Below are 23,840 nucleotides of genomic sequence, written 5' to 3' on the forward strand. Positions count from 1 at the left end.
TTAAAGACACCACACATTGAAACAGTTCACATTTATTGACATAGTATACTCTCACCCAAAAGGTAGTTTCTAAACCAAAAATGTAAAGCAATAGACAAAAAATTACAATCACAGAGCACTAAAAACCGATGGGATTTCACTAAGACCACACATTTGACTAAATGAAAAAAATAATCTCACTTTAATCTTTGATAGTGAACATGGGGGCACATAATCTGCTTGTTTTGTGTGACGCTGCTTTGCAGTGAGGGCGTGAGGTTGGGGTGTGATGGCTCAGAGCTCCAGTTTGCCAAGGAAGCGGAGGTTGAGAATCTTCAGCTGGTCATCCAGCTCCATCCTTACAATGCCGTCGTCCCCGTCGATACTCAGTAGGATCCCCGTGGCCTCGCGGTCCTCCCCTAGAATCACCTTCACCTGGAGAGAAGCACCACAGACAACACACCATGAGCAGCCAGGGCCTTATGAACCCAAAGAACCATGCATCTATGCACTGCCCAGTTTCCCAAGACCCCTGTGAGCTCAAAAGGGGTGTTGTTTTGAGAAGAAGCCTTACCTTGTTGTTCTTAGTTGGGGTGACAGGCTCCAGGTGTTCACTGGAGATGCTCACCACCTTCTCTGTGTCCTGGAGGAAGACGGAGCACATGCCACCCTGAGGAAGGAGAAGATGCATCAGGTCATCGATGGAGTACATGGTTCAGAGCATTCATGATGTGTTTGATAGAACAAACTCATCAACGTAACACATGGTTAAGACAGGTAAAGGGGGGCTCAGCCCCCTCGAATGAGACATGAGATCCCCTATGTCTAACCTGGGGGGGTGGGGTCTAATTTAACCGTTCTCCTATGTGTTTATACTATAATAACAATATATAATATAATAATAACAACGTGGAGAGGTGGTGTGATCTTTGCTACTCACCGTGACACTGCGAATGATGCCTGTCTGGTTAACCACCTGGCTGTCCAGGAAGGTGTCTTTAACGCGCACCAGGATGTCGGTGGTGACCCAGTCGCAAGAGGTCTGGTCGATGTTGGAGCCGGGGGTGTGGGGATTGTAGCCGCCCGGGGAGGGGGCGCCGGGGGTCATGGGGCTGTAGCCTACCGGGCTGGGGCTCGGACTGGCCTGGGTCGACAGCAGGAGACAAAGATCAAAACCGGGATTCTTGCGATGGAACTTAGGCTTAAGAGTGTTTTACCCGCCGCATCGTTCCTACAGCAGCCATTTTTCAAAACACCACGCAGAGAGAACATAGTATAGTTGTTGGAGCATGTGTCCATAATGATGGGATCAAATAAAAGGCTGCTCTCTGATCAGTTTTCTTTTCAAATCTTACTTAGACACCTTAAAGGAAAACACTTAACTCGTAAGTTTACATAAACTAGTTTTAATGACTCTAACCGAAGTGTTTCAACCACTCCACAAATTTCTTGTTAAACTATAGTTTTGGCAATTCGGTAAGGACATCTACTTGGTGCATGACAAGTAATTCTTTCCAAAAATTGTATCACAATTCAAGTGGGTCAGAAGTTTATATACACAAAGTTGACTGTGCCTTTAAACAGCTTGAAAAATTCCAGAATATGTCATGGCTATAGAAGCTTCTGATAGGCTAATTGACATCATTTGAGTTAATTGGAGGTGTACCTATGGATGTATTTCAAGGCCTACCTTCAAATTCAGTGCTTGACATCATGGGAAAATCAAAAGAAATCAACCAAGACCTCAGGAAAAAAAATATTGTAGACCTCCACAAGTCTGGTTCATCATTGGGAGCAATTTCCAAATGCCTGAAGGTACCACATTCATCTGTACAAACAATAGTACGCAAGTATAAACACCATGGGACCACGTAGCCGTCATACTGCTCAGGAAGGAGACACGTTCCATTTCCTAGAGATGAACGTACTTTGGTGCAAAAAGTGCAAATCAATCCCAGATCAACAGCAAAGGACCTTGAAGATGCTGGAGGAAACAAGTACAAAAGTATCTACATCCACAGAAAAACGAGTCCTATATCAACATAACCTGAAAGGCTGCTCAGCAAGGAAGAAGCCACAAAACCGCCATAAAAAAGCCAGTGTACGGTGTGCAACTGCACAAGGGGACAAAGATCGTACTTTTTTGAGAAATGTCTTCTGGTCTGATGAAACAAAAATATAACTGTTTGGCCATAATGACCATCCCTATGTTTGGAGGATAAAGGGAGAGGCTTGCAAGCTGAAGAACACCATCCCAACCGTGAAGCACAGGGGTGGCACCATCATATTGTGGGGGTGCTTTGCTGCAGGAGGGACTGGTGCACTTCACAAAATAGATGGCATCATGAGGCAGGAAAATTATGTGGATATATTCAAGCAACATCTCAAGACATTAGTCAGGAAGTGCAAGCTAGGTCGCAAATGGGTCTTCCAAATGGACAATGACCCCAAGCATACTTCCAAAGTTGTGGCAAAATGGCTTAAGGACAACAAAGTCAATTTATTGGAGTGGCCATCACAAAGCCCTGACCTCAATCCTGTAGAATATTTGTGGGCAGGACTGAAAAAGCATGTGTAAGCAAGGAGGCCTACAAACCTGACTCAGTTACACCAGCTGTCAGGAGGAATGGGCCAAAATTCACCCAACTTATTGTGGGAAGCTGGTGGAAGGCTACTCGAAACGTTTGACCCAAGTTAAACATTTTAAAGGCAATGCTACCAAATACTAATTGAGTGTATATAAAACTTCTGACCCACTTGGAACGGGTCATATATATCATATATATTAAGACAATAATTACAGACCTAGGCAGTATTTAAAAATTAGCAACAGAACTTGATTGAACATGAAATTGATTTCAATATATAAGCCTATGTAGCCTACTGTATTCATCTTTTAATGCAGACACCCCAGTTCAACTTAGCCTACACTTGTTTGAATCAATTGCAAAGACATTGGCACCGTTGTATTTATAGTGAACTTCGTTGTGAAGTTATCAGCAGTCAAAGAGATGGATAAATATCTTGATTATATGTTTAGCAGAGAACTAAGTAGAAGGTAACACAGAAGGGAAAGAACGCATCTGGACCACAAGAATAGTGGAGGCTGTCAGTAATTAACAAGAGTTCTAGGGAACTTATTAGCCTTTTGGGAAACTGGATACAGATCAGCATTTAAACGCGTTTGATCCTAAAATAAATTCCCCCTGGCAAGACCTTACATTTTATAAACAAAGTCTTAGCGGGAAAGAATGAGCCCACACAATGTCAACACACTGAATGCTACAACTGCATATTGCATCAACCTTAAAGAGAAATAAATACTAGAGACAGATGTCTGGGAAATATGACATGTGTGGCAGGGCTCGACATTAACCCAGCCCCCCCCCCCCCCCGCAAAAAAAGGTTGGACAAGAAGAATATAACCCCTTAGCCTAAATTCGTTGTGGCATGCACTCTACAAGGTGTCATAAGTGTTCCACAGGGATGCTGGCCCATGTTGACTCCAAGGCTTCCCACAGTTGTGTCTAGTTGGCTGGATGTCCTTTGGGTGGTGCATTATTCTTGATACACAGGAAACTGTGTTGTAGTTCTTGACATAAACCGCTGTGCCTGGCACCTACTACCATACCCCATTCAAAAGGCACATACGTTTTTTTTTGTCTTGCCCATTCACCCTCTGAATGGCACACATACACAATCCATATCTCAATTGTCTCAAGGCTTCAAATCATTCTTTACCCCATCTCCTCCCCTTCATCTACACTGTTTGGAGTGGATTTAACAAGTGACATCAATTAAGGGATCAATGATTTCACCTGGTCAGTCCGTCACGGAAAGAGATATTCGTCCGCCACGGATATTTTGTAAACTCTGTGTAGATTTAAGTTGTCCAAATTGACAAAAACTATTTCAAACAATTACTCCAATCAGAATTTGATCAGAGAAGCCAACAATGGAATAATATTAAAATCTATTTTTCATATACAGTACCAGTCAGAAGTTTGGACACACCTACTTATTCCAGGGTTTTCCTTAATTTTTTACTATATTCTACATTGTAAAATAACAGTGAAGACATCAAAACTATGAAATAACACATATGGAATCATATAGTAACCAAAAAAGTAGTCACCCGTTGCCTTGACAGCTTTGCGCACTCTTGGCATTCTCTCAACCACCTTCATGAGGTAGTCAAACTGGAATGCATTTCAATTAACAGGTGTGCCGCCTTAAAAGTTAATTTGTGGAATTTCCTTCCTTCTTAATGCATTTGAGCCAATTAGTTGTATTGTGACAAGGTAGGAGTGGTAGTATTTTACCCTATTTGGGGTAAAGTCCAGAAATGCAAAGAGTGTGCAAAGCTGTCATCAAGGCAAAGGGTGGCTACTTTGATATTTTAATTTTTAAAATATTTTTATTGTACCCCCTTTTTCTCCCCAATTTCGTGTTATCCAATTGTTAGTAGCTACTATCTTGTCCCATCGCTACAACTCCCATACGGGCTCGGGAGAGACGAAGGTCGAAAGTCCTCCGATACACAACCCAACCAACCCGCACTGCTTCTTAATACAGCGTGCATCAAACCCGGAAGCCAGCCGCACCAATGTGTCTGAGGAAACACTGTGCACCTGGCAACCTTGGTTAGCGTGCACTGCGCCCGGCCCGCCACATGAGTGGCTGGTGCGCAATGAGACAAGGATATCCCTACTGGCGAAACCCTCCCTAACCCGGACGACGCTAGGCGAACCCAGAGTCTCTGTTGGCACAGCCCTTAACCACTGCGCCACCCGGGAGGCCTCATTTTGATTTGTTTAACACTTTTTTGGTTACTACATGATTCCATGTGTGTTATTTCATAGTTTTGATGTCTTCACTATTATTCTACAATGTAGAAAATAGTAAAAATAAAAAGGCCTTGAATGAGTAGGCGTCCAAACTTTAGACAAGTACTGTACATAAATAAAGAACAAGGCTTACATATCCAAAGTGTAGGTGATATGCAGATTGGCTACAGCTTCATGTCCAAACCGATGCTGACATGAGGGAGGCGGCAAACATTTTTGCCAAACTTTAATGACACTTCTAATTAGATAAATATAGGCTAAACACCAGTCATGTTTGACAAATATAAGGAAGGATAATAAAAAATGAACGCCTAAAGGCTTGATTCTGTTGACGGGCACAAGTCATCACAAGACCGGAGAGTGAAGGAAAGTGCTTTTTGCACATCACCCAACTTGAATCTGAGCAACGCGGTCAACATTTGAACTATTTAACAATAAACTTAATTGTTTAAAACCTGGAAGTTTAATGTGATTTGATGAAGCATGTCTTAACTTGTTTCAAAGAAGCTTAGTCCTATGTTCCATTGTCTTCCAATTTAACTTGTGTTATTGTCAAGCAGCCAAAAGGCACAATCCTGGTCATATTAGTAACCCATGCTAGTTGCTGCACCTTTAGATCCCCCCTCTTCATTTCTAATGGATATTCTCTGTCACGTGAAAACGCTTGCGAGTGCGGTGTGCTTTTGAGAACGGTGTTTTCCCACCAATTGCACTTTGGAATATTCATGTGTAGCCTACAGCCATCAACATTTTAAGCTGAACGGTTTGATCGCTTGCATCAGCCTTATTGCTTTAAAAAAGGTTTTTTGGGGGGGATTTGTCATGTTTTCTCGTCCCGGGGACGACGCCCTTAATTTCAAGCACTAGAGGGAATTATTTTATAGACATAAAATATATTTGGTTGTGATGGTTATGTTCCAATATTTTCATAGGCTACCAGGCGTGGCCCACCATCCTCCAGGGGAGCTTTGAAGGGGCAGTGTTGTATTTTGAGACAGGCTTGAATACATTTGTCTGATACATTCATTTTATTTTGTAAAATGGTTCCTTGCATCATACAGTGACGTAGAAATGGTGTTAAGTAAAAGAAAAACTAAAAATCCTACTAAGTGGTTAAAAAGCTAATGTCAAGCATGGTGGGTCTTACCTGATATGCCATGGGTGAGGGGGTGGGGTGGTAGCTGGCTGGTGAGTGTGTGTTTTGGTAGCCCACTGGGCTGGGTGCCACCTGATGGTAACTCTGAGGACTGGGGCTGGGCTGGTACGAGCCCTGTGGGGAGGGGGCAGCGTACGGCGAGTACTGTTCTGTGTTGTACCTGAGGAACACACACACAGTGGACTTGGCTAGGACAGAGAAAATCAAATCCACATTGAGCAGTTGATCGCCACTGTAAAAGGGGCCTAGAGACATTGAAGACGACAGGAAACAAACAAAAATATTGTGTGTGTGTGTGTGTGTCTCACATGGCTGGGGTGCCTGGTGTCTGGGGGTTGTACTGGGGGTTGACCTGGGGTGACGGCACCTCTGGGTAGCCGGGGGTCTGGGGGTTAGGCGTGCCCCCGTAGCCCTGAGGGGACGGGGAGGGCTCGTCATCATAACCAAACTCATAGTCGTCATCCGCCCTGAAACCAGAGGAACAGGTTAAAGACTGCTTCCAAAAAATCATCCTATTAGGGAAACATCTTCTCACGATCTGTAGTAAGTACAGACAAGAGCTGTATTCAACTTTGACACAAAAGACCAAGACCAACAAACCCTTATCAACCATAGACTGATGAGGGACTTTCACACATTTATTTTTTCTTCTAATCCTTCATTGAATATTTTTCTGTAGCTGAAACATTGTTGAGAGGAGAGCTGGCAAGGACTCTATTTTCATTGTACTTGTGTACACTACCCATATGGTTGGCATATGACAAAGACACTTTACTTTGACATGACAGAGAGAGCCCTATACAACACAAGCTGGGCCTCCAGGCTGCCAGGACGTGTAGCCTACCTGGACGGTGTGTTGGGGTTGTTGGGGTCCCACGCTCCGCTCTGCCCCGGCGTCCTGCTCCCATCATGCAGCGGCGTCTGCGAGCCGTAGTGAGGAGTACGGCTCCCTGTGGGGAACAAGAATCACCACAATGAGAACAAGCTCTACTGCAAGTCATGGGGGTATATAATCTGACGGAGGTCCATAGAGGTATTCCCTTGGTGGGGGGTGTGCGTCTCACCATCGTGTAAGGGGGTCTGAGAGCCGTACATAGGGGTACGGGAGCCTGTCCCGTACATGGGGGTCTGGGAACCGTACATGGGGGTGCGTCCGTGGGTGGAAGTCATTCCTCCATGCCTCTTGGCTCCCCTGAACGTAACAAAAACATGTCAACACTCAATAACACTTAAAAGGTGAAATATTGCATTAATATAAAACTGAATTCACAATATATCACTGTAATATATCTGTGATGTGAACAAACATTGTGGTGAGACGCTGTCGGTCCACAGAGATGGTCTGGCATGTCGAGTGCAGTTCCACTCTGGCTGTCGACTCTGTGGCGTCCTTCACCACTCCAATATACCCTGAGAAATAATGGTAAAGGTTAAGCCAAAAGATAATCCTTCTTATTCACATTGGGGTAAGTGTTGGAACTCAAACACCCATGGTGCAACAGCATCTTCTGCAAAACGTGCCTATTGTTCATTCTATGGCAGAATGATAACGCTGTCTGGATCCCATGTGACATAAACTATGAGAAACTAGTGTGTATTCACATGCTTTGAACTCATTGAGAACTCAGATTGGCTAATGGCGTATCAGGCTCTCAAACAAATTATATTGTTAGAAATATCTATTGTTTATAAAAAAATAAAAAATATATATTTTTCTGTTGCATTTGCCGCTGAAAACGCTGTTACTGAGATCATTTCAATAGTATGCGATGTCAGATTTCAGCATGTGGGAGAAGTCGGAGCTCAGAGATGAATAAATGTCTTTCCCACTAGTAATTACCAGAAGAGGTGTTCAAGCAGATTTTTCCCAGTTGTAAGCTGATATTTACTAATTTACGAGATGTTATGAACGCAGCATTACCCTTGTATGGTCCCTGGGAGATGCGGACGGTCTGTCCAATCAGGTCGTTGTCCCTCCTGCCCCGGCCACGCCCCATCTGTCCTCCACCTCCACCGCCCCTCTGCTGCTGGCCTGAAGGAGAGGACAGGGGTTGTTTAAGACTTCTGGCCTGATAGTAGTTTAGTGTTGTATCCTGCACTAAGAGTCCGTCCCCTAATATCTACAAATGAACAACAGCTGTGCAATAAACAGTTTATGATGACTGGGTCTATCAACACATGATCTCTGTGAGCTGAGCTGTACTCTACTCACCACCACCACCTGGATGCATAGGGCTGCTGATGCGTGGACTCATAGGTGCGAAGCCTCCCACAGTGAAGTTGGTGACATCTCGGGGCTATAGCCAAAGAATGGAAGAATCAGATGTCAACAACACCTCTGATGGGTCCCACTGGAGAAGGTTAAGAGTAGATGGAAGACTTGAACGTGATGTAAAAGTGGTGATGCGGTGAAAGCGAGTGGGAGACTGACCTTGGAGCCCCCGGCCAGCACCACGTGGCGTGTCTTGCAGACAAACATGCCCCCGTTCTCCACCAGCTTCTTGCAGTGCAAGAAGGCAAAGCCTCGGAAAATGTGGCGGATCTCCCCCTCACGCCCCTGGCAAACAAACCACACACCACTTATATGCTAACAATCTATTCATGCTAATCGTACCTCGTGCAAATAGAAAAATAGCTCGAGATGGGGCAATATGGCCTAAAACTCAACATACAGTCCCATTTTGAGCATGAAAAGGCTCTTCAAGCCAACTGCTACAGATTTTTTAATGAGGGAAGAAACTGGCTTTGAAAGTACAGTAGCCAAACCTAGATGGAGGCCAATAGTAGAGCCCTAGAAAATGTTACATTTTTTGCTTAATTCCGTTTAGTTTCCTCCCAAATGACATTTTCCAGTTTTCAGATCCTCGCACTCTTTAAAAATCAGGATACAAAAACAACATTGTACGTTCTAAGTCCACAACAAGGCTTAAATAACATCAGGAAACCACATTTAACGTCTGGGGAAAATCTAAGGAATTGTCATTTTTGGGTACAGATGCTCTTTAACGGCAAAAGACTTTTGGTTAGCAGTGTTTCTATAGCGCACGTGTGATTGCAGACTTTGCTAAACAACTCGACACTAGAATGATGCAAATAATTAGGATTATTCTGCCAAGTAGACAGACTACTTTGTAGTTAACATTTAATTAAGTTTTTTTGGAAATCTTTTCCATCTACCAGAACCCAGTTCTCATTAGCATCATCGCTAACGGCTACACAAAGTGGTGCTGTAGACAAACGCACTCACAGATAGAGGCAATTCTGTGTTGACTCTTCAGAAAGTAAAAATCACTGATGCATTTTGTTAATGTATTATGATAATCTTAGGCAAATTAATAAAGTGTTCTAATAAGTTCAATACGTTTATTTGATTTCCTACCAACATATACATTTTGAAATATTGTTGAATTACGTTTTAATGTCTGGATTCCGTGATTTCGTCCGCGTTCTTCCGCATCGATTTTATAGGGCCCTACTATAGCTGGAGTTGAGAAATACATTTTCTATGAGTTTAGACCTACAGAAAGCAGAACTGTGGTCGTGAATCTTACCGAGTGTGGCCCGTCGATGACCTTGACGATGTCTTTGACGTGGATATTGTTCTGCTCAGAGTCCAGTGCCACGGCAAAGCGGTTCTCTTTCCGTCGATTCACTGCCTGGTGACGCACTGTCAGCACCTTGCCATGCATGTTGAGGACCTGGGGAGAAGAGGAGGAATACATGTGAGCCCTGTAGGGATTCTCAGGGATTTAGGCTCATCGGTCACAATTTAATATACGTTACACAAGGAACCAATTGTAAAATTGCACAATATCACACAAGTACCCATTCCAAGAACAAATGAAATGGGACAAAACATCTTTCCAGCAGGCACGACTCTAAGCCCACATACCCAATCGCTTATGAAAGAATGTTAGGTTTGCCTAGATCTGAACCTGATTATTTCTGGAAGATTAAGGATAACAACCTGGAATGTCTCCCTCTCCAGCCTGACAATAACTCCCACGGTCTGGGGGTCCAGTTGGACCAACTCCCCCCACTCGTGCTGGCCCCCAGCATCTACCCCTGATGCCGTCTCAGAGCACAGCTGCAAGTCCCTGGGCAGGACCTTCAACTGTAGAGCACACACACCCCCGTAACATCGATAATGGTTCACTGAAGTTACATGGGAATAAGCAAAAACATCATTATAACAAACAAGTTGATATCAGAGTCCAATAATGTGACGTTGCTTACCTCGTGCATGGTGAGGTCAGAGAAGAGGATGACAAAGTTCTCCTCCACACGTACGATGAGGCCGGTGTCACCCTCGTAGCGGCCTGCTATCACCTTGACGTGGTCACCCATACGGAAGTACTTCCTCAGCTCGTGGGCCGGGAACTCCAGAGGATCCTGCACACAGACCAGGCATCAATGACAAACCATTATTTTGCATCAGTGCCGTTGAGAATGAACAGAACACAGTGGGAATGTCTGGTTGCCTCGTGAATGTGTTGATCCTGTAATTCTATCCGTCCCACATTTCTGGGAAGCCTAATGTCTTCATCATGCTCTGATGTTATGTTGCTGGTATTTCCTCTCTAACTTCCAGTTTATGTGGCTTGACTAATAAATACCACCAGACTAGAGGTCGACCGATTATGATTTTTCAACGCCGATACCGATTATTGGAGGACCAAATAAAGCCGATACCGATTAATCGGCCAATTTTTTACATGTATTTGTAATAATGACTATTACAACAATACTGAATGAACACTTATTTTAACTTAATATAATACATCAATAAAAATCGATTTAGCCTCAAATAAATAATGAAACATGTTCAATTTGGTTTAAATAATGCAAAGACAAAGTGTTGGAGAAGAAAGTAAAAGTGCAATATGTGCCATGTAAAAAAGCGAATGTTTAAGTTCCTTGCTCAGAACACATGAAAGCTGGTGGTTCCTTTTAACATGAGACTTCAATATTCCAAGGTAAGAGGTTTTAGGTTGTAGTTAATATAGTATTTATAGGACTATTTCTTTCTATACCATTTGTATTCCATATACCTTTGACTATTGGATGTTCTTATAGGCACTTTAGTATTGCCAGTGTAACAGTATAGCTTCCGTCCCTCTCCTCGCCCCTACCTGGGCTCGAACCAGGAACACATCGACAACAGCCACCCTCGAAGCAGCGTTACCCATGCAGAGCAAGGGGAACAACTACTCCAAGTCTCAGAGCGAGTGATGTTTGAAACGCTATTAGCGCACACCCCACTACCTGTCTAGCCATTTCACATCGGTTACACCAGCCTAATCTCGGGAGATGATAGGCTTGAAGTCATAAACAGCTCAATGCTTGAAGCACAGTGAAGAGCTGCTTGCAAAACGCACTAAAGTGCTGTTTGAATGAATGCTTACGAGCCTGCTGCTGCCTACCATTGCTCAGTCAGACTGCTCTATCAAATCATAGACTTAATTATGACATAACACACAGAAATTAATATGGTCGAATTCGGAAACTATCATTTCGAAAACAAAACGTTTATTATTATCGCATATACCCTGACTCTGCGTGCAATGAACGCAAGAGAAGTGACACAATTTCACCTGGTTTATATTGCCTGCTAACCTGAATTTCTTTTAGCTAAATATGCAGGTTTAAAAATGTATGCTTCTGTGTATTGATTAAGAAAGGCATTGATGTTTATGGTTAGGTACACATAGGAGCAACGACAGTCCTTTTTCCGCAAATGCACACCGCATCGATTATATGCAACGCAGGACATGCTAGATAAACTAATAATATCATCAACCACGTGTAGTTAACTTGTGATTATGATTGATTGTTTTTTATAAGATGAGTTTAATGCTAGCTAGCAACTTACATTGGCTTCTTACTGCATTCGCGTAACAGGCAGGCTCCTCGTGGAGTGCAATGAAAGGCAGGTGGTTAGAGCGTTGGACTAGTTAGCTGTAAGGTTGCAAGATTGAATCCCCGAGCTGACAAGGTAAAAATCTGTCGTTCTGCCACTGAACAAGGCAGTTAACCCACCGTTCCAAGGCCGTCATTGAAAATAGGAATGTGTTCTTAACTGACTTGCCTAGTTAAATAAAGGTGTAAAAAAAATATATAATAAATTTTTTTTTTTTAAATGGCCAAATCGGTGTCCAAAAATACGTTTTGTTTTGAAAACTTGAAATCGGCCATTCCGATTAATCGGTCGACATCGACACCAGACCCTTCCTATGCAAAAAAGAATCTGGGACCGGACTCACAAAACATTACTAAAGAAAAATACCTAAGAAGTTAAAAGGAAAAAAAATAAGAAGTTGATAAGTGCAATTCCTCAAAATGTTCTTAGGAATTCATAGTTCTTAGGAGCTTCGTAAATATCTTCTTTGTGGCATTGACATTAGTGACGTGCTTGGAACCAATAAATAAGCCTATGTGACAGGGAACATAGGCTTTGGCCCACTATAATGAAGTGTAGATATTTCCATGTATTAATCTGCTTTATGTCTCGAGAATAAATATATTTTATTATTTTTTGGCTCGCAAACTATAAACAAAAACACTTTTCCCCCCCAGATTATAGCCATAAGACTATCTATATAAAAATGGAAAACCAAGGAAAGTGCAATAAATCTTCAGCAAACAAGAGCTTGACGACATGGTTTGAGAAAATAGCAGCAGGTAAAGATTGCTGTTGGGGAGACTCGATAACTGCGGGTCACTGCAGAGACCAAAAAAGAGGATGGCCGAGAGAAGCAGATTCTGTCTCTGCCATCGGGGGTATGGCAAGGGACAGTGACGCTGTAAAAAAAGTGGTCCGGCATCAAGTCGGCAGCTAAGAAGGGAGCTGACAGAAGCAGGGAGTAGAAGAAGACTGGAGGGGGGGTATCGACCATTCACGTGGACCAGCTGGAGGAGAAGGTGTTGTCCATGATTGGAGAGACGGTGGTAGAAGGACTGCGTGACCGGTAAGTTAGCTAGCTAAGTTAGCCAAGTTCTTCTTTGCAAATTGACAAGCTAACTCTAGCTATTTAACACTAGCTAGCTACATAACATGCATTTAATTTGTATTCTTGTTGTATTTAAAATGTTCGGTAGCCAACTTTGTCTGTGGCATTGGCGTAACAAAACGTTAATGGCTACAAAAATATCCAGTTGTTAGAAGACAAGGGTTTAGCTGTCCTAAAGTTAAGTACATTTCCAATAACAAATCCTAAAACATAAGAATCCTATTTTCTTTTCTTTATTAGGAAGAAACATAGGGAAAAAATAAAACTTACTTGAGGAATAGCAACTTTGAACTTTCTTCATATAGTTAAGGAAAAAAATGGCAGTTAAGAAGAATCTTCTTAAGGTTTTGTGAATCTGGGCCCTGGTTTGTAACCGCTTGACCCCGGGTCATTCATTAGATGTTTTCGAATACCCATACTAACATACTGTATACTACATACTTAATGAGTATATACTACATACTATACACTTTCATTTTAGTATATCGTAAACAACCGTATACAAACAAACATTTCCTTTCAGTTGAGTGTACTAGTCTACCGGAAGTTGCTGTTGCTATGCAACTTCTTGCTAGCTTGTAAGTATAACACATTACTAGCTAGACATCTTACGACTTCATTAACAATGTCCAGGGAGAACGCACAACCACTATACCACTAAGGTATGCTAAGAAATACATGAATAATCAAGACAATATATGTTGGGTAGTTAGATAGCATATAGTTAATATACTGGCAAGTTGTATGTTTTAGTAGCCAACTAACATTAGGTAGCTAGCTAACATACTGGTACATATAGCTGCTGTAATGATATGCTATGCTGTTCGTAAGGCTAGCGAAGCTAACCAATTGTCAGCCAACATAAAGTGTAACGTAACTTATTTGAAAAGTAATTACTTCATTACATTGATATGCAATGAATTTGTATATCCTCTAGTCGGACTTCGGCTGCATATTTTCCGCCTTTTTCTTCAAATCTGAAAAATGTGTGAAGCCACACCCATTTTCTGAAGATTTGCATCATTGGCCCTAAAAGCACAGAAATAGTGTCCACTGCTTGTATACTTCGTATTTTGGTGATTGTAGTAGGACATCCAGGAACTTTTGGCATACAAACTATATCCATACTCTGACCAATAAGCATACTACATACTCAATTTGTCACAAATAGTAGGAAATCCAGTTCTCTCTGCAGGCTATTTGATCTGGCCCGCCAGCCAATTAAATGCAGCCTGCGGTGGATTTTATATATATATTTTTTTAAAGAGCTTGTCTGTAGTCAGCTGATTGCGCCGTTTAGTTTATAGAACTGTAGTAACCCCCGATGTCTTCTATTAGCGGATTTTGGCTCTAGTGTTTGAACGGTTGGAAGAACTCAGGAACACTGTCTTGTGTTTTCCTCTACGACACTCACAAGCCGCGCAGGACACTTTTGAAAGGACTGTGACAAAACCGCAATTGAATGCAAGGCAGATTATCTTTTTATATACATACAATTATTACCTGATGAGCTTCCCGGATGTTTTCCTGAACTTTACAATGCCTTTCAGATGCATTTCAGTCACTTTGTGATGCAAATAAAACAATTTACACCTTTCCTATATTAAAGTAATTTCACATATTTTCTTATTATCTGTAAAAAACATAGAAACTTGATTGCAGTATGTGCTAGAATAGGCCATAAAATTGAAATGCACCACATTGGTGCATCCTTATAAATTATTATTTTGGATTGAAAAACAAATCCAGGCTACACTTGAACGTCAAAAAATGGATAGAAAGTATGCAGAAATTATAATGACTTTGGAAAGTGCCTTTTTTTCTGGCCCCATATTGATGCCGATTTTGACAAATATCGGTCCTAAATGTATTACTTTTTTAAAGATTTTTTATGTATTTTTTTAGTCCCTCCGTTGATTGCCCACCCCTGGTTTATAGAGGTAGTTATCATTAAATTCCAATTAATGTGGCTAGAATAATAAATAACACATCATTCCTATGCAAAACAAGAATTTGGCTTGTAATGGCTTGACCCAGGGTCCTTGCCTTTATGTTGCTTTCAACAACATGTAGACTGAATATCTTACTTTAGGGCATGAGAATATCTGCACTAAATTCTGTTGAAAACCTACAGAACATTATGTACTGTTTTGACAATTCTAACCAATGTGAACGTGTTTCCAAACAATTTGAATTTAGGCCCAAATCTAGTAGGACGAATGTGAAATGTCCTCCCAATGTAGTCGCCTGTTTGGCGCTTGCCATTACCTTGAGGTCCTCATGCTTGGGCATGATGGTGATCTTGTTGCCATCCACACTCAGGATTTTGCCCTGCAAGTTGATCAGCTCCCCTTCACACACCTCCACATTGTCCCCGGCCTGGAGGTTGTGCTCACGCTCTTTACCTGTGGTCACACAAGACATGTCTCTTACAAAAACAGATACACATGTAAATGAAAACCAGAAAGTAAATACCATATCTCATGTCCTGAATATGCTTTAGAAGTGGCTGTTACCTGCGGTTTCAGTCACCACCTCGAGATCAATGCCTTCTGGCTGGTCCTCAAACTTCTCCAGCTCCGACAGAGTGGGTTTCACTCCTTCAGTGATCTGTAAAAGACGATAAAAGAGACTGGGCCACGGGTACAGATAACGAAGACCACTTTTCCCTATAGGGTTGTCAACAAATGGCCAATAAAACAGTGGTATTGAGGCAACGTGGTCATCTTACCACAGCAGACATGGCAAAGCTCTTGAAGAGGAACCCTTTGCGGCTGTAGCGGTTAGCTTCAAATATCATGAAGTCTCCATCATGGCTGACATCCCCACCAAGTGACCTGGAAGAAAACACAGTCAGGAAGTAACTGAGGCAACGATCTTACCCATTTAGGATAGCGTAATCAAATCCCCAATAATGATGGTCTTTAAGACATGTTTCTTTGTACCTGATCTTTTCTGCATCGAAGAGTCTCTGGGTTGGTCTCTTGAACTTCTTCCGCTTTGCAAACCAGTCTTTCTGTGAGACAGACAACAAGAAGAGTGTCAGGGGATATCAAAGTGGAGGGTGGTGAGTAGACAGGTGGTGACAGAGTGCTGCTGTTGCTTACCATGCTCATCCGGGCCTTGATTCTGTCCAAATCTATCCTGGGAATCATCTTCAGCGATATCGTGTTTTGACTGGGCTCCACATAGTCCACCTGAAGGAGGAGAATACATGTATGTTTCAAGAATATGATAAGGATATTTACCTATGTCTTCAAAATACATGTCACGCCTTTGTCTTCCACGATGTGTTTCATGCGTACCTGGGCGATGTCATCTTTGTAGAGGCCTCTCTTGAGTCGGACCCAGGACTTGGGCTTGAGGTTGGTCACCTCTTTGACCACCTTGAGGACGTCTGTCATCTCCTTGATGGGAACCATCTGCTGGTTCCAGAAGCCCATCCTCAGGTTGCCTATTCCGTCAATTGCAGCTTTGACGTGAGTCTGCTTGTACGACTCTACATAGATGTAACCTTTGACATGTTCGGGAGCCACTACCGACTTGATTTGGAGGGGCTGAGTAGAAATGGTGTATAGGAAATTAAAACAGTTTCACAGGTTGTCAAAGCTCCAATTTTATTTTTGATCTACAAGAGATGTACAGGCTATCAATCGATCAATCATATAAAACACTAAATGCAAACATTAGCATCTTAATACATGGAACATATCCATGCAGAGAATGAGGGCGGGGACATACCGTTTCTGTGAATTGATAGGCAATGAATTTCCTCATCAAGGCAATGGCAGTTGCTCTCTCTTCCCCAATCTGTAATGGCAAAATAATGTTGCATGACATAGGGGGAAAAAAGTATAATTGTATACTGAACTTCTAGATGTCTACCTACACAAAAATATTAGCTCCATACCTTACACTTGACTGTCCAAAGATTAGGATCCCTTTGAAAAAGAAAATATAATACCAAAAAATTGAGAAAAATTATATTTTTATTTATTTATTTATTATTTCCCATTTTGGTGAAGTGATACATACTTGACACCAGGGAGCAACTGCTGCTGGGTGATGTCATCAGACAGTTCCTCAGAACCCCCGGGAAAACTAAAGGGAATCAAAAACAATATTTCAGTCAAGGGGATAACAAGTCAAATCTATTTTGAAACAAATTTGGGCCAACTATTTCGACAGATTACTACTGTGAAAATACTCACTCATTTCCGGATTGCTTGGCATATTTCCTCATGTAATATTCACCCAAGGCCTCCTCTCTGGAATCTCTGAAACATCCAAACATTCAAATGTCAGACTTCAAGAACACAGCTCTGCATAGTAACAACTGAAATATCAATGGAAAGAAGCCTAGCCACTCGTAGCCCATTAGAACAAATTACCTCCAGAGGTTCTGCAGCCTGCGGGAACCAGAGTTATCCTCATCCAGGACCACATGGTCAATGTTGGACACTGAAGAGTAAAGCAGACTCATAAATCAAACAAAAAACAATTCAATGTATGAGACTGAACGTAAAAGTTTCCTTCAGTTCAAACAAGTGGTATTTTATTTTATGAACCTACACCTACAGTGCATTCGGAGAGTATTCAGACCCCTTCCCATTTTCCACATTTTGTTACACTACAGCCTTATTCTAAAATTGATTAAATGTTTCCCTCAATCTACAAGCACCCCACAACAACAAAGCGAAAAAAGTTGTTTTAGAAATGTTTGCAAATGCATTAAAAATAAAAAAACAGAAATACCTTTTTTTTAAAATAAGTATTCAGACCCTTTGCTATGAGACTTGAAATTGAGCTCAGATGCATCCTGTTCCCATTGATCATCCTTGAGATGTTCCTACAACTTGATTGGAGTCCACCTGTGGTTATTTAACTAGGCAAGTCAGTTAAGAACATTCTTATTTTCAATGACGGCAGAGGAACGGTGGGTTAACTGCCTCGTTCAGGGGCAGAAAGACTGATTTTCACCTTGTCGGCTCGGGGAACCAATCTTGCAACCTTACAGTTAACTAGTCCAACGCAATAACGACCTGCCTCTCTCTCGTTGCACTCCACAAGGAGACCTGTTACGCAGTAAGCCAAGGTAAGTTGCTAGCTAGCATTAAACTTATCTTATAAAAAAAACAATCATAATCACTAGTTAACTACACATGGTTGATGATATTACTAGATATTATCTAGCGTGTCCTGTGTTGCATATAATCTGACTGAGCATACAAGCATCTAAGTAACTGACTGAGCGGTGGTAGGCAGAAGCAGGCGCGTAAACATTCATTCAAACAGCACTTTCGTGTGTTTTGCCAGCAGCTCTTCCTTGTGCGTCAAGCATTGCGCTGTTTATGACTTCAAACCTATCAACTCCCGAGATGAGGCTGGTGTGACCGAAGTGAAATGGCTGGCTAGTTAGCGTGCGCTAATAGAGTTTCAAACTTCACTCGCTCTGAGCCTTGGGGTGGTTGTTTCCCTTGCTCTGCATGTGTAACGCTGCTTCGATGTGGTGGCTGTTGTCGTTGTGTTGCTGGTTCGAGCCCAGGGAGGAGCGAGGAGAGGGACAGAAGCTATACTGTTACACTGGCAATACTAAAGTGCCTATAAGAACATCCAATAGTCAAAGGTTAATGAAATACAAATGGTATAGAGGGAAATAGGCCTATAATAACTACAACCTAAAACTTCTTACCTGGGAATATTGAAGACTCATGTTAAAAGGAACCATCAGCTTTCATATGTTCTCATGTTCTGAGCAAGGAACTGAAACGTTAGCTTTTTTTACATGACACATATTGCACTTTTACGTTCTTCTCCAACACTTTGTTTTTGCATTATTTAAACCAAATTGAACATGTTTCATTATCTACTTGAGGCTAAATTGATTTTATTGATGTATTATATTAAGTTAAAATAAGTGTTCATTCAGTATTGTTGTAATTGTCAATATTACAAATACATTTTAAGAAATATATATATTTTATTTAAATATATTTTATTTATAAAATCGGCCGATTAATTGGTATCTGCTTTTTTGGTCCTCCAATAATTGGTATCGGTGTTCAAAAATCATAATCGGTCGACCTCTAGTTAGGACATCTACTTTGTGCATGACACAAGTAATTTTTCCAACAATTGTTTACAGACAGATTATGTTACTTATAATTCACTGTATCACAATTCCAGTGGAAAATACATTTACATACACTAAGTCATGCCTTTAAACAGCTTTGAAAAGCTTCTGTCAAGCTAATTGACATCAAGGTCTACCTTCAAACTCAGTGCCTCTTTGCTTGACATCATGGGAAAATCAAAAGAAATTAGCCAAGACCTCAGAAAACAAGTCTGGTTCATCCTTGGGAGCAAGTTCCAAACGCCTGAAGGTACCACGTTCACCTGTACAAATAATAGTACGCAAGTATAAACACCATGGGACCACGCAGCCGTCATACCTCTCAGGAAGGACGTGTCTCCTAGAGATGAACGTACTTTGGTGCGAAAAGTGCAAATCAATCTCAGAACAACAGCAAAGGCCCTTGATGCTGGAGGGAACAGGTACAAAAGTATCTACATCCACAGTAAAACGAGTCCTATATCGACATAACCTGAAAGGCTGCTGAGCAAGGAAGAAGGCACTGCTCAAAAACCGCCATAAAAAAGCCAGACTACGGTTTGCAATTGTACATGGGGACAAAGATCATACTTTTTGGAGAAATGTCCTCTGGTCTGATGAAACAAAAACGAACAACTGTTTGGCCATAATGGCCTTCATTATGTTTGGAGGAAAAAGGGGGAGGCTTGCAAGCCAAAGAACACCATCCCAGCAATGAAGCACTGGGTGTGGCAGCATCATGTTGTGTGGTGCTTTGCTGCAGGAGGGACTGGTGCCCTTCACAAAATAGATGGAATCATGAGGTAGGAAAATTATGTGGATATACTGAAGCAACATCTCAAGACATCAGTCAAAAAGTTAAATCTTGGTCGCAAATGGGTCTTCCAAATGGACAATGATCCCAAGCTTACTTCCAGAGTTGTGGCAAAATGGGGTAAAGACAACAAAGTCAAGGTATTGGAGTGGCCATCACAAAGCCCTGACCTCAATCCAACAGAAAAGTTGCGGGCAGAAGTGAAAAAGTGTTTGCGAGCAAAGAGGCCTACAAACCTGACTCAGTTACACCAACTCTGTCAGGAGGAATGGGCCAAAATTCACCCAACTTATTGTGGGAAGCTTGTGGAAGGCTACCAGAAACATTTGACCCAAGTTAAACAATTTAAAGGCAATGCTACCAAATACTAATTGAGTGCATGTACATTTCTGACCAACTGGGAATGTGATGAAATAAATAAAAGCTGAATAAATCATTCTCTACTATTATTCTGACATTTCGCATTCTTAAAATTAAGTGGTGATCCTAACTGACATAAGACAGGGAATTTTTACTAGGATTAAATGTCAGGAATTGTGAAAAACTGAGTTTAAATGTATTTGGCTATGGTGTATGTAAACTTCCGACTTCAACTGTATATACACATTTGCAAACATTTCTAAAAACCTGTTTTTGCTTTGTCATTATGGAGGATCACATTTTAGATTAAGTCTGTAACGTAACAAAATGTGGAAAAAGTCAAGGGGTCTGAATACTTTCTGAATGCACTGTATGTCTAGCCGCAAGTGCTAGGTGGGTCTTTTTCCTATTGGAAGAAGATAGATAACACTTACCCTCAGCTTCCTCTGCTCCAGGCCAGCCAGGTTTTGGTAGAGGGAGGAACACACATTAAGAACCAAATGAGATTGTCATGTGCACACAGAGTGGCAAGTGCACAGGTAGGAACAAATTAAAGGAAAAAATAAACATTAATCATGATATAAGACTAGACCAAATGGCACATGAGACTATGGATAATTGTATTGTGGATGATTGTGAGTCTTTGTGATATGGCTGATTGATGTGCCACAAAAAGCTTAAACAATATCAGTTAGCTAATTCACACATATATTAGCTTTCTTCTAACAGGTAGCATTTCAGGCAAATGGTCACATTTGGTTCCCTCTTTGATCATGTAAGTGCCTAGAACACCATGGTCAGATTATTGACAAGTCATAACTCTGCTGGTGTCAGGTTAACATACCATCCAACAACATTTCTACAATATTTTCCTGACTAGTAAATAGGTCACAGCTGTCAAATACAATACTCTAATGTATTACTTCATACAGGTAGTCCAGTTACTATAGAAGTTCCCAATAATGTATTTGCCGTCTGTGCTCCGTTAGATGTGCAGTAGTGCGGAAATGTGGGTGGAGTTATAACAATGTGACTTGTTGAATGAGATATAACTAATCAATTTAATTAGATACAAGGAAAACAGACAGCAGAAAATCTGGAATTGATTTACCGTTAACTGAAGGAGGCATGCACAAGAAAAGGAATTATTAGCGCAGGAAGAACACAGTCAATACTCTCACATATAATAATTTGGGCTTAGATGTTTTGATTGTACTTGTAATGCTTCTCGTCCCTTCTGGAATCCAAACAATACTACAGACTAATCCATCATGCCTAAGCATCTGCACACCACCCATAGGAAAGTTATTTTCTAATAATTTAAATGCAACAAAGTTCATGAACTGAGTCCTCCTCAACAGACAACTACCCCCAACGTTGTTCATTCATAACTCCCACTTAGGTGTTAGATATCCTCAAACAAGGCAGCATGTGTGACCTCACCTTTCTCCAAAATATCCTCAGCACCTTCCTCCCACGGGTCTTCATCTTCATACTCATCGTCCACATCTAAACAAACCAGAGGGAAAGGGAGAATTTCAGATAGATTCAATGAAAACCTTCTGGTGAGCAAGAACATGTGGACAACTATTATTAGAGTGAAGATTTGGCTTACCGGCTTCATCCAAGATGAAACCTCCATGCCTGGGTTTCTTTCTGGGACGGTCATCATCGTCCTCTTCCTCCTCTTCGTCATACTCCTCATCTGCCAAGTCTTCCCCTTCCTCTTCTGCTGCCTTATCACTGCCAGATAAACTTGCCTGCCCATCTTCCTATTTAGGGGGAAACATTCAAACCACACACAAGTTATGTCAAATGCAGTGAAACTTGCAATGTCAATTTGGAGCCAACCTAGGATATTTGTTAGCATCTATTCGGATACAGTAGAAAATTGAAGGCCATGCATGCACAGGTGCATCTGTTCCACCCACCCATTCAACTGTGCAAGGTCCATCCATGCACAGCCAGGCTAGCTACTTTGGATAGCCCGATGTTAGCGCTGTGCTGTAACAGATAGCTAGCTGCTTGTTACATTACTTTGGTCTTTATTTATTGTGTGTGTAACGGTGTTGAAAACCCTATCTTACACGAATTACAATGCTACGATTGTGACCAACCTGCTAACAGCTAACTAACGAACGTTAGTTAGATAAGGCGGCTTAATGTTGTTTGCTAGTATGCAGTTTTAGCCAGAACTTTGTTCGCTAGCTTACCTCTGCCTCATTTTTGTCCACCTCCTCGGCTTCGCTGCTTTGTTCACTCTGGTTGTCAGAGAAGTCGCTGTCCTCACTGTCCGACATTCTTGGAGCAGCAGCCTCCTCTTAATTAAGAGACTGAGTTGAAAAACACATGTATTTTAGTTTGCTAACTAACGTCAACTGTTAGTTCAAACAGTCCTTTGTGCGAGACTTAAACAAATAATTGCTAGCTGCTAACTAGCACTGTACCAACTAGTTAGCCAAAAAGCTGGAGTAAGGATGTTTCAGGATAACACGCTTAGCTAAGTTATTCTCCAACAATACATGTTGTAGTTAGTTAGTTTATTAAAATAATGTAAACCACCGAAACCATACAGAGAATGTGCAATGTTGATATAAGACAAGGCCTAGTAACCTCCGGATCACGCTAGCAAGCTAACGTTAAGCTAGCAAACAACCCACATTTTCAAGTATATTTTGATAAATACATTCCAAGCATAGCTATGTATTACCTTTCTAAAACGGGCGTCTTGGGGTGGATTTAACTAAAACAAAACAAAAAAATATGGTTTTACCTATATATGTTTTTTGCACTTCCACGTCTTCCTCCGATACACAGAATCACGAGATTTGGAAGGGGTACGAATCAAATTCCCGCGAGGGTTCGAAATCATGGTTCAAACAGTGGTTAAATTGGTGCAGTCTCGTCAACGAGTTTTATTTCAGTGGGTGAGTTTTATTTCAGTGGTCATGTCCACAGCAGAACACCTACTTTGTAATAATAATGGCGAAAATGCATAAAGCTGGCATTGTATGATTTTTAAGTAATTCATTTGCATTTTCAAATCAAATCAAATCAAATGGTATTTGTCACATACACATGGTTAGCAGATGTTAATGTGAGTGTAGCGAAATGCTTGTGCTTCTAGTTCCGACAATGCAGTAATAACCAACAAGTAATCTAACTAACAATTCCAAAACTACTGTCTTATACACAGTGTAAGGGGATAAAGAATATGTACATAAGGATATATGAATGAGTGATGGTACAGAGCAGCATAGGCAGGATACAGTAGATGGTATCGAGTACAGTATATACATGAGGTGAGTATGTAAACAAAGTGGCATAGTTAAAGTGGCTAGTGATACGTGTATTACATAAGGATGCAGTCGGTGATATAGAGTACAGTATATACGTATGCATATGAGATGAATAATGTAGGGTAAGTAACATTATATAAGGTAGCATTGTTTAAAGTGGCTAGTGATACATTTACATCATTTCCCATCAATTCCCATTATTAAAGTGGCTGTAGTTGAGTCAGTGTCAGTGTCAGTGTGTTGGCAGCAGCCACTCAATGTTA

The 23,840-nt window shown here is 41.4% G+C and overlaps 1 protein-coding gene across 7 annotated transcripts; it reads right to left on the minus strand.

The window, feature by feature from the left end:
* Positions 1–16: 16 nt before the first annotated feature.
* LOC110507502 (transcription elongation factor SPT5) lies at positions 17–23,183 on the minus strand. 7 transcript variants are annotated; one of them, XM_021587527.2, is made up of 31 exons: positions 23,052–23,183; positions 22,492–22,611; positions 21,894–22,050; positions 21,722–21,787; positions 21,390–21,395; positions 20,713–20,724; positions 17,384–17,453; positions 17,204–17,269; positions 17,028–17,093; positions 16,903–16,933; positions 16,734–16,802; positions 16,298–16,549; positions 16,100–16,189; positions 15,938–16,008; positions 15,724–15,829; positions 15,509–15,602; positions 15,261–15,397; positions 10,219–10,374; positions 9,950–10,096; positions 9,534–9,680; positions 8,414–8,539; positions 8,195–8,279; positions 7,904–8,014; positions 7,290–7,392; positions 7,047–7,174; positions 6,827–6,932; positions 6,291–6,449; positions 5,974–6,142; positions 920–1,123; positions 554–649; positions 17–414 (listed from the first exon to the last, which is right to left on the minus strand). In XM_021587527.2, exons 2-31 carry the CDS (start codon positions 22,576–22,578, stop codon positions 274–276), a joined length of 3,258 nt encoding a protein of 1,085 aa, XP_021443202.1. In that variant the 5' UTR covers positions 22,579–22,611; positions 23,052–23,183; the 3' UTR covers positions 17–273. The 7 variants fall into 7 exon arrangements, with proteins under 7 accessions (XP_021443202.1, XP_021443204.1, XP_021443201.1 ...); XM_021587529.2 differs by having other exon boundaries at positions 22,492–22,598; positions 23,052–23,150; XM_021587526.2 differs by having other exon boundaries at positions 22,989–23,148.
* Between the last annotated feature and the right edge of the window lie 657 nt (positions 23,184–23,840).

The sequence above is a fragment of the Oncorhynchus mykiss genome, chromosome 27 (genome assembly GCF_013265735.2).
Source record: "Oncorhynchus mykiss isolate Arlee chromosome 27, USDA_OmykA_1.1, whole genome shotgun sequence".
NCBI lineage: Eukaryota > Metazoa > Chordata > Actinopteri > Salmoniformes > Salmonidae > Oncorhynchus > Oncorhynchus mykiss.